This window comes from Nerophis ophidion, linkage group LG21 (genome assembly GCF_033978795.1).
Source record: "Nerophis ophidion isolate RoL-2023_Sa linkage group LG21, RoL_Noph_v1.0, whole genome shotgun sequence".
NCBI classification, from domain to species: Eukaryota; Metazoa; Chordata; class Actinopteri; order Syngnathiformes; family Syngnathidae; genus Nerophis; species Nerophis ophidion.
Genome location: NC_084631.1, coordinates 41,691,400 through 41,703,779, shown reverse-complemented (window position 1 = coordinate 41,703,779; position 12,380 = coordinate 41,691,400). Strand labels below are relative to the sequence as shown.

Sequence of the window (12,380 nt, the reverse complement as noted above, 5' to 3'; positions counted from 1 at the left end):
CCTTCCGGCTCAGCTCCTTCTTCACCACAACGGATCGGTACATTACTGAAGACGCCGCACCGATCTCACGATCCACTCTTCCCTCACTCGTGAACAAGACTCCTAGGTACTTGAACTCCTCCACTTGGGGCAGGGTCTCCTCCCCAACCCTGAGACAGCACTCCACCCTTTTCCGAACGAGAACCATGGACTCTGGCTTGGAGGTGCTGATTCTCATTCCGGTCGCTTCACACTCGGCTGCGAACCGATCCAGTGAGAGCTGAAGATCCTGGCCAGATGAAGCCAAACCGGAACCCCTCAACGCCTTGACTGCGCCTACAAAATTCCGTCCATAAAAGTTATGAACAGAGTCGGTGACAAAGGGCAGTCTTGGCGGAGTCCAACCCTCACTGGAAACGTGTCCGACTTGATGCCGGCGATGCAGACCAAGTTCTGACACTGATCATACAGGGAGCGGATCGCCACCATCAGACAGTCCGGTACCTTACACTGTCCAATCACTCCCCACAGGACTTCCCGAGGGACACGGTCCAATGCCTTCTCCAAGTCCACAAAGCACATGTAGACTGGTTGGGCAAACTCCCATGCACCCTCAAGAACCCTGCCGAGAGTATAGAGCTGGTCCACAGTTCCACGACCAGGACCAAAACCACACTGTTCCTCCTGAATCCGAGGTTGGACTATCTCCAGGCAAACATCCATTGAGATGAGGATCAAAGCACCATAATGCTACTCTGTATCTAACTATCAAAAATCGAAACGCAAATCGTCGTCTTGTAGGAGCGAACAAAGCATCCTGGTACTGACCAACCATTACATCTGGACTGTGATCATTGAATTAGGAGACCATTTCACAGAAAATACATATTTAATGTTGGGTCTATTTTCTCTTCTTCATAGAGGTCTTCGCGTGGACATCGGGGGCGGTACCTCTGGATTGGCAGACCGGGGTGGTGGTTCCTCTCTTTAAGACGGGGGACCGGAGGGTGTGTTCCAACTATCGTGGGATCACACTCCTCAGCCTTCCCGGTAAGGTTTATTCAGGTGTACTGGAGAGGAGGCTACGTCGGATAGTCGAACCTCGGATTCAGGAGGAACAGTGTGGTTTTCGTCCTGGTCGTGGAACTGTGGACCAGCTCTATACTCTCGGCAGGGTTCTTGAGGGTGCATGGGAGTTTGCCCAACCAGTCTACATGTGCTTTGTGGACTTGGAGAAGGCATTGGACCGTGTCCCTCGGGAAGTCCTGTGGGGAGTGCTCAGAGAGTATGGGGTATCGGACTGTCTTATTGTGGCGGTCCACTCCCTGTATGATCAGTGCCAGAGCTTGGTCCGCATTGCCGGCAGTAAGTCGGACACGTTTCCAGTGAGGGTTGGACTCCGCCAAGGCTGTCCTTTGTCACCGATTCTGTTCATAACTTTTATGGACAGAATTTCTAGGCGCAGTCAAGGCGTTGAGGGGTTCCGGTTTGGTGACCGCAGGATTAGGTCTCTGCTTTTTGCAGATGATGTGGTCCTGATGGCTTCATCTGACCGGGATCTTCAGCTCTCGCTGGATCGGTTCGCAGCCGAGTGTGAAGCGACCGGAATGAGAATCAGCACCTCCAAGTCCGAGTCCATGGTTCTCGCCCGGAAAAGGGTGGAATACCATCTCCGGGTTGGGGAGGAGACCCTGCCCCAAGTGGAGGAGTTCAAGTACCTAGGAGTCTTGTTCACGAGTGAGGGAAGAGTGGATGGTGAGATCGACAGGCGGATCGGTGCGGCGTCTTCAGTAATGCGGACGTTGTACCGATCCGTTGTGGTGAAGAAGGAGCTGAGCCGGAAGGCAAAGCTCTCAATTTACCGATCGATCTGCGTTCCCATCCTCACCTATGGTCATGAGCTTTGGGTCATGACCAAAAGGATAAGATCACGGGTACAAGCGGCCCAAATGAGTTTCCAGGTCTCTCCCTTAGAGATAGGGTGAGAAGCTCTGCCATCCGGGAGGAACTCAAAGTAAAGCCGCTGTTCCTCCACATGGAGAGGAGCCAGATGAGGTGGTTCGGGCATCTGGTCAGGAAGCCACCCGAACGCCTCCCTAGGGAGGTGTTTAGGGCACGTCCAACCGGTAGGAGGCCACGGGGAAGACCAAGGACACGTTGGGAAGACTATGTCTCCCGGCTGGCCTGGGAACGCCTCGGGATCCCCCGGGAAGAGCTAGACGAAGTGGCTGGGGAGAGGGAAGTCTGGGTTTCCCTGCTTAGGCTGTTACCCCCGCGACCCGACCTCGGATAAGCGGAAGAAGATGGATGGATGGATGGGTCTATCAATAGATTCCATTAATTATTTTGACAGTTAGTATCACACACTCGCACTCAAACAGCTGACAAATAAGATCAGGGTTGTTGTGATAAGAACATCCAGCCAGGAAGAAGAAGCTGTTGTAGCGTGCATACACACTCAGGCTGGCAGTCTTTGGGCATCAAGTGATTGAATTGAATTGAATTATATTTATATCGCGCTTTTTCTCTAGTGACTCAAAGCGCTTTATATAGTGAAACCCAATATCTAAGTAACATTCAAACCAGTGTGGGTGGCACCGGGAGCAGGTGGGTAAAGTGTCTTGCCCAAGGACACAAGACGCCGAGATCATTATCCATGCGTTTGTTACGTCTCGTCTCGATTACTGTAACGTATTATTTTCGGGTCTCCCCATGTCTAGCATTAAAAGATTACAGTTGGTACAAAATGCGGCTGCTAGACTTTTGACAAGAACAAGAAAGTTTGATCACATTATACCTGTACTGTATATACCTTTATATACATATATACATACATATATACCTGTACTGTATATACCTTTATATACATATATACATACATATATACCTATACTGTATATACATATATATACATATATACATACATATATACCTGTACTGTATATACCTTTATATACATACATACATACATATATACCTATACTGTATATACCTTTATATACATATATACATACATATATACCTATACTGTATATACCTTTATATACATATATACATACATATATACCTATACTGTATATACCTTTATATACATATATACATACATATATACCTATACTTTATATACATATATACATACATATATACCTATACTGGCTCACCTGCACTGGCTTCCTGTGCACTTAAGATGTGACTTTAAGGTTTTACTAATTACGTATAAAATACTACACGGTCTAGCTCCAGCCTATCTTCCCGATTGTATTGTACCATATGTCCCGGCAAGAAATCTGTGTTCAAAAGACTCCGGCTTATTAGTGATTCCCAAAGCCCAAAAAAAGTCTGCGGGCTATAGAGCGTTTTCCGATCGGGCTCCAGTACTCTGGAATGCCCTCCCGGTAACAGTTCGAGATGCTACCTCAGTAGAAGCATTTAAGTCTCACCTTAAAACTCATCTGTATACTCTAGCCTTTAAATAGACCTCCTTTTTAGACCAGTTGATCTGCCGCTTCTTTTCTTTCTCCTATGTCCCCCCCTCCCTTGTGGAGGAGGTCCGGTCCGATGACCATGGATGAAGTACTGGCTGTCTAGAGTCGAGACCCAGGATGGACCGCTCGTCGGGACCCAGGATGGACCACTCGCCTGTATCGGTTGGGGACATCTCTACGCTGCTGATCCGCCTCCGCTTGAGATGGTTTCCTGTGGACGGGACTCTCGCTGCTGTCTTGGATCCGCTTTGGACTGAACTCTCGCGGCTGTGTTGGAGCCACTATGGATTGAACTTTCACAGTATCATGTTAGACCCGCTCGACATCCATTGCTTTCGGTCCCCTAGAGAGGGGGGGTTGCCCACATCTGAGGTCCTCTCCAAGGTTTCTCATAGTCAGCATTGTCACTGGCGTCCCACTGGATGTGAATTCTCCCTGCCCACTGGGTGTGAGTTTTCCTTGCCCTTTTGTGGGTTCTTCCGAGGATGTTGTAGTCGTAATGATTTGTGCAGTCCTTTGAGACATTTGTGATCTGGGGCTATATAAATAAACATTGATTGATTGATTGACTAGGATGGCGGAAGCGGGAATCGAACCTGCAACACTCAAGTTGCTGGCACGGTCACTCTACCAACCGAGCTAAACCGCCCATTCCATTCTTGGGAGTAACGATTCCATTTTAAATTGATTCTCGAATTGAAAACTATTTTTGATTCAAAATTAATACTTTTTTAATAACAACGGCTGCAAGTTTTAAGATGAACTTAATTCCTCCCCCAAAAAATGAAACAGAAAAGCTACGGTACATTTTTATATTACTTAAAAAATGGTTTTGTTTAATAAAATTCAACCCAAACATTTAATTAAGTCAAATACAAATGAGAGAAATATCCAACACTTCTCTTGTGTGAAGTAAATATGTACAGCAGATATAGATCATCTAGATCAATAATATGATTTGTCTGAGTGGCCGGACAGGACAAATAATTAAAAAAATAAAATAAAATCGATTACATTTTTTTTTTAATCGTTTAAGAATCGTTACGAATGAGAAATCTTTTTTTTTATGGCGCTGGTTAAGAAACACCGGTATCATTCCATATTAAAGGTAAAATAATGGCAGAAAAAGTAAAATAATAAAAAAAAATCGAATTTTTTAAACAATTTCACACGGGAAAAAATATCTAAAAAGAATTCATATAATTACAAACTGCAACACAAACCCCATATTTAACCATCAGGTAAAGTTTGCTTGAAATTTAAAAAAGTAATTTAAAAAAAGTAATTAACTGTAAATTTTTATGTAATTTTTAGTTTTTTATTTAAATATTGTTAATATTGAAATTGGCCTTGCGATGAGGTGGCGACTTGTCCAGGCTGTACACCGCCTTCCGCCCGATTGTAGCTGAGATAGGCTCCAGCGCCAACATCTGCGCTCCATAATATCATTAAAAGTTTCAGAGAATCTGGAGAAATTGGAAACCAACATTGGATGACGTGACCTTCGATCCCTTAGATGGCACTGTATCAAAAACCGACATCAATCTCTAAAGGATATCACCACATGGGCTCAGGAACAGTTCAGAAAACCACTGTCACTAAATAGAGCTGGTCGCTACATTTGTCAGTGCAAGTTAAAGCTCTACTATGCAAAGCCAAAGCCATTTATCAACAACATCCAGAAACGCCGCCGGCTTCTCTGAGCCCGAGATCATCTAAGATGGACTGATGCAAAGTGGAAAAGTGTTCTGTGGTCTCACGAGTCCACATTTCAAATTGTTCTTGGAAATATTCAACATCATGTCATCCAGACTGTTATCGACGCAAAGTTGAAAAGCCAGCATGTGTGATGGTATGGGGGTGCATTAGTGCCCAAGGCATGGGTAACTTACACATCTGTGAAGGCACCATTAATGCTGAAAGGTACATACAGGTTTTGGAACAACATACGCTGCCATCTAAGTGCCGTCTTTTTCATGGACGCCCCTGCTTATTTCAGCAAGACAATGCCAAGCCACAATCAGCAGGTGTTACAACAGCGTGGCTTCGTAAAAAAATTGTGCAGGTACTTTCCTGGCCTGCCTGCAGTCCAGACCTGTCTCCCATGGAAAATGTGTGGCGCATTATGAAGCGTAAAATACGATAGCGAAGACCCCGGACTGTTGAAGGACTGAAGCTCTACATAAAACAAGAAAGGGAAAGAATTCCACTTTCAAAGCTTCAACAATTAGTTTCCTCAGTTCCCAAACGTTTATTGAGTGTTGTTAAAAGAAAACGTGATGTAACACAGTGGTGAACATGCCCTTTCCCAACTACTTTGGCACGTGTTGCAGCCATGAAATTCTAAGTTAATTATTATTTGCAATGAGTTTGAACATCAAATATGTTGTCTTTGTAGCATATTCAACTGAATATGGGTTGAAAAGGATTCGCAAATCATTGTATTCTGTTTCTATTTACATCTAACACAATTTCCCAACTCATGTGGAAACATCCTTATTTCACACAACCAAGAAAAATTGCAAAGTCTGCCTCTTAATAACTCAATTTAAACACGGGGTGGGCGTGTCTAACTGGTGAGGTGGATGGGAGAGTAGGAATAAGAGAAAGTGTGTTAAAAAAAACACAAAATAATGATCCACAAGTGAGTCATAACTGCAGATAAGAACATCTCTCAGACTCCCTCCCCCTGCCAGACATATTTTTATGTCATCAACTCAATTTCCACTCCCACCATCTTCACTGAAACGCTCTTTTAGTTCGCTTGCTGGCATCCTTGGCAAGTACAAGCCTCATCATGTCAGACAATAAGAAAAGAGGTTATGGTGCAAGAAAACAAAAAGTGACATTCATGGAACCTGACAGCATCATAAACTAATGGATCCCTGACGCTCACCAAAGAAAAACTGAATATTTCCCCCGCTGACTGCCACCAACGCCATCAAATAGTCATCATTACACCCAGCAAACTTCTTTTTCTGTAAACACCCGACATTTATTGTGGCACTTTGTTCAAATACATCACCTCACCAGCAGCTTTTTGACCCGGTGATGCCTGAGAGAGAGACAACTCCATCTTGTGCATAGGAATGTCTCGTTAAAGATAAAACAATACATTCACACAACAACAGTCATCATTAATAATAAAACCTTCTGACTGTTGAGATGGAATTCATGATCGAGAACACTGAAGAAAAAGCAGCTTTTGCAAGATAGCTCATTTATATATATGATCGACAAACACTTCCCCAAAGGCAACACCCTAAGAAAAATATTCAACAAGAACAACATTAAATTGAGCTACCGCTGTATGAATAACATGCAACAAACCACAACAAAGCAATTGCAAAAGGACTGCCCGCCCCCAGACTAAACGACTCTGAAACCAATAATGAATGTAACTGTCGCAAGAAACCTGATTGCCCTCTCAACGGAAGGTGCTTACAGACATCAGTCGTTTACCAAGCAAAGGTAACACGCAAGGACATTAACACATCCGACACGTACGTAGGATTAACCGAAGGAGAATTCAAAACAAGATGAAATAATCACAAGGCCTCCTTTAGAAACTAGACTTTGCGGACTTCTACAGAACTCAGCAAACACATTTGGAACCTCAAAGACAATAATGTTGAATATTCAATAACATGGCAAATTCTTGCATCCAGAAGGTACTTACAGACATCAGTCGTTTACCAAGCAAAGGTAACACGCAAGGACATTAACACATCCGACACGTACGTAGGATTAACCGAAGGAGCGTTCAAAACAAGATGGAATAATCACAACGCCTCCTTTAGAAACTAGACTTTGCGGACTTCTACAGAACTCAGCAAACACATTTGGAGCCTCAAAGACAATAATGTTGAATATTCAATAACATGGCAAATTCTTGCATCCAGCACACCTTACAACAGTGGTAATAAAAGATGCAACCTATGCTTGAAAGAGAAACTGTTTATTATATATCATCCAGACCTGTCATCCCTCACCAAGCGCAGTGAAATCATTTCAACATGCCGCCACAGACGGAAACACCTCCTAGGTAACACATGAGCCAATCACCACGCCCCTACGCCTGCCTGTACCCACCCACTCTGTGCCCTATATAAACTATTGTATGTGAATGCTTCCATTAAACTCTCCTGATGATTGAGGGAACCCCTCATGAAACAGTTCTGTAGAGATGAAGTAGTCTTGTGATTTTTTCCCACACCTACATATATATATATATATATATATATGTGTGTGTGTGTGTGTGTACATATATATATATATATATGTGTGTGTGTGTGTGTGTACATATATATATATAAATATGTGTATGTATGTACATATATGTACCATATAGGGATGCACCGAAATGAAAATTTGTGGCCGAAGCCGAATAAAATTTAAACGCTTGGCCGAAGGCCGAATACCAAATACCGAATAATGAATGCAGTTTTTCACAATTTTTTTAAATATTGCATAAATAGCCTAGAATAAATATTTACACGTTTTTCAAGTAAAGTATTTTTTTTATTGAATATTGACATTTTTTTAATATTGCAGTAGCCTTTGCTTTTCATTTATATTAGGCCTTCAAACAAAACATGCATTCCAAACAAAAAAACAAAGTGCATTAAAGTGGATAAACCCACAACAAATGAATTATTGTCCTTTTGGCAAAAGTCTGCTTAGCCACAGTAGATATGCTAATAATGTAAACAGAGGCCCCACTAAATCTCAATTAAGTGTGTGCTTGTAACCTCATACACTTATACAGGTAGCCTACACAACAGGCTAATAATGTAAACAGAGGACCCACTAAATCTCAATAAGTGTGTGCTTGTAACCTCATACACTTATACAGGTACACAACATATCCCAACGTCACTGCACGTTGGTTGATTGCGTCACCGCGTCAAAAAATTGCGTCACACGCCACTATTCTGCCTTGTTCTTAACTCATTCCACCGAAGGCCGAATGTGGCTTTTTTTGCCATATTCGGCCGAATATATTCGGTTACCGATTGATCGGTAAATCCCTAATACCATATATATATATATATATATGTATATATATATATATACACCACGATTGAGGAAAACCCTCATGAAACAGTTCTGTAGGGATGAAGTAGTCTTGTGATTTTTCACATTCTGTCTCTCACAGTTGAAGTGTACCTATGATGAAAATGACAGACCTCTGTCATCATTTTAAGTGGGAGAACTGTATGTATGTATGTATGTATGTATATATATATATATATTCATTTACATATACAAAAATAATATATATATAAAAAAATATATACGAATGCAGCTGAGATAGGCGCCAGCGACCCCCTGCGACCCCAAAAGGGACAAGTGGTAGAAATGGATGGATGGATGGAATATATACACGCACGCACGCACGCACGCACGCACGCACGCACGCACGCACGCACGCACGCACGCACGCACACACACACACACACACACACACACACACCAAGTGCATGAGGAGAGAGACACAACTTACTTTTGTCCTTGATTAGTGTAGTTGTTGTCGTAGGACTCGTAGCCCTGGTCGTCATACGCCGTGCCGTAACCGTCATCGTAGTCCTGAAAACAGCAGAGTCAGCAGATGTTACCTTCCCACAAACAACCTCAATCAATACAAGTATTGATACAAGTCACGCTTGCATTTAGTATCCAACTTTAAACTCACACACAATCATGAAAGGATGATTGCGACCAAAAAAAAAGGGCAGAACCTCAAAATCAGTCAATAAAGTACAAACTGCAACATAGTCAAATGTAAACTAAGTAAGCATGAACACTTATTGAAAGTCATCTGGCAGGACATCCTACTCATGATATATTGATATCACATATCGGTATGATATCAGCATCAGAACACGTATGTGATGATATCGGCTTGCATGTAAAATGTGTGATATCGTGTGCAATACAAGCAGTCCTGCGGCGTGTTTACTTGTGTGTGATATCATATGTGATACAAGCAGTCCTGTAGTGTGTTTACTTGTGTGTGATATCATGTGTGATACATGCAGTCCTGCAGCGTGTTTACTTGTGTGTGATATCATGTGTGATACAAGCAGTCCTGCGGCGTGTTTACTTGTGTGTGATATCATGTGTGATACAAGCAGTCCTGTAGTGTGTTTACTTGTGTGTGATATCATGTGTGATACATGCAGTCCTGCAGCGTGTTTACTTGTGTGTGATATCATGTGTGATACAAGCAGTCCTGCGGCGTGTTTACTTGTGTGTGATATCATGTGTGATACAAGCAGTCCTGTAGTGTGTTTACTTGTGTGTGATATCATGTGCGATACAAGCAGTCCTGCAGTGTGTTTACTTGTGTGTGATATCATGTCCGATACAAGCAGTCCTGCATTGTACTTGTGTGTAATATCATGTGCGATACAAGCAGTCCTGCATTGTGTTTACTTGTGTGTGATATCATGTGTGATACAAGCAGTCCTGCAGCGTGTTTACTTGTGTGTGATATCATGTGTGATACAAGCAGTCCTGCAGTGTGTTTACTTGTGTGTGATATCATGTGCGATACAAGCAGTCCTGAAGCATGTTTACTTGTGTGTGATATCATGTGCGATAAAAGCAGTCCTGCAGCGTGTTTACCTGTGTGATATCATGTGCGATACAAGCAGTCCTGCAGTGTGTTTACTTGTGTGTGATATCATGTGCGATACAAGCAGTCCTGCAGCGCGTTGACTTGTGTGTGATATCATGTGCGATACATGTATTCCTGCAGCGTGTTTACTTGTGTGTGATATCATGTATGATACATGTAGTCCTGCAGCTTGTTTACTTGTGTGTGATATCATGTGCGATACAAGCAGTCCTGCAGGGTGTTTACTTGTCTGTGATCTCATGTGCGATACATGGAGTCCTCAGCGTGTTTACCTGTGTGTGATATCATGTGCGATACAAGCAGTCCTGCATTGTGTTCACTTGTGTGTGACATCATGTACGATACAAGCAGTCCTGCAGCGTGTTTACTTGTGTGATATCATGTGCGATACAAGCAGTCCTGCATCGTGTTTACTTGTGTGTGATATCATGTGCGATAGAAGCAGTCCTGGAGCGTGTTTACCTGTGTGATATCATTTGCGATACAAGCAGTCCTACATCGTGTTTACTTGTGTGTGATATCATGTGCGATAGAAGCAGTCCTGCAGCGTGTTTACTTGTGTGTGATGTTGTGTGCGATACAAGCAGTCCTGCAGCATGTTTACTTGTGTGTGATATCATGTGCGATACAAGCAGTCTTGCAGTTTGTTTGCTTTCTGTGTGATATCATGTGTGATACAAACAGTCTTGCAGCATGTTTACTTGTGTGTGATATCATGTGCGATACAAGCAGTCCTGCAGCGTGTTAACTTGTGTGTGATATCATGTGCGATACATGCAGTCCTGCTGCGTGTTTACATGTGTGTGATATCATGTGTGATACAAGCAGTCCTGCAGCGTGTTTACTTGTGTGTGATATCATGTGCGATACATGCAGTCCTGCTGCGTGTTTACATGTGTGTGATATCATGTGTGATACAAGCAGTCCTGCAGCGTGTTAACTTGCGTGTGATATCATGTGCGATACATGCAGTCCTGCTGCGTGTTTACATGTGTGTGATATCATGTGTGATACAAGCAGTCCTGCAGCGTGTTTACTTGTGTGTGATATCATGTGCGATACATGCAGTCCTGCTGCGTGTTTACATGTGTGTGATATCATGTGTGATACAAGCAGTCCTGCAGCGTGTTTACTTGTGTGTGATATCATGTGCGATACGTGCAGTCCTGCTGCGTGTTTACATGTGTGTGATATCATGTGCGATACAAGCAGTCCTGCAGTGTGTTTACTTGTGTGATATCATGTGCGATACAAGCGATACTAACATGTTAATTCCACGTTAACATAAAACGTTAACTTAAAAACTTTAATAGTTAGACAGAAAATGTTAGTTATGATTAATTACACATTAATTACATGATAACAACATGAAAGTTAACTTAAAAACCTTTTATAGACACAAACATGTTGCAGAACAAACATAGCACGAATTAATTAAACACGTTTGGAGTGATTTAAATAGTTAGGATGGGGGATCCTAATTATGATTAAAAACACGTTAATTACATGTTAATAACATAAAACGTTAACTTAAAACTTGCCTCCCAAAATACTCTCTCTCGTTTTGATGAAATAACATTAGAGGAACTCCCACGGCGTGTAAATGGGATAAAACAAACATGTTTACTTGACCCACTTCCTGGGAAACTTATCAAGGAACAATTTTATATTATTAGGTCCATCAGTGCTAAATATTATAAACTTATCACTTTCCTCTGGCACTGTTCCCCTAACACCCCTCAAAAGCGGTTATTCATCTTCTGCTCAAAAGACCTAACCTCATGGTAAACTGCCGGCCGCTGTGCCACCTTCCCTTTATTTCGAAAATCCTTGAAAAAAATAGTTGCACTGCAGCTAAATCAGGGGTGTTTAAAGTGCGGCCCGGGGGCCATTTGTGGCCCACAAGTCATTTTTTAACGGCCCCACGGCACATTGTAAAAAAATATAAAAAAACAAACAAAAAAACTGTTATAAAAGAACCAACAGGTGAAATGTAACAATAAAATGTTGCAATGTTGACTCTAATAACACAAAGCTGCCATGCAGGCTGTTTCTTTCTTTAAAAAATAATAATGAATCAAAATCAATGTCATTATGAATTATTGACCTATTCAAGGCTCCAATAACGTCACACTAAATATTCCACTTTGAGACATTCTTTGGGGAAAATGTTGCATATTTTGTGTTTGCTATGTAAAAGAAAGTAAGCTGATTTTTGTTTGTTTGTATGTTTTAAAAAGGGCCTAAAAAACAAAGAAAAACATAAACAACAA

At 42.2% G+C, this 12,380-nt stretch overlaps 1 protein-coding gene across 1 annotated transcript in view; it reads right to left on the bottom strand.

Moving 5' to 3' along the window:
- Nucleotides 1-12,380, bottom strand: part of khdrbs3 (KH domain containing, RNA binding, signal transduction associated 3) — a 274,142-nt gene that overhangs the window by 44,858 nt on the left and 216,904 nt on the right. Inside the window, 1 exon segment of the mRNA XM_061882635.1 lies at nucleotides 8,971-9,053. Coding sequence (XP_061738619.1) covers nucleotides 8,971-9,053 — 83 coding nt within the window.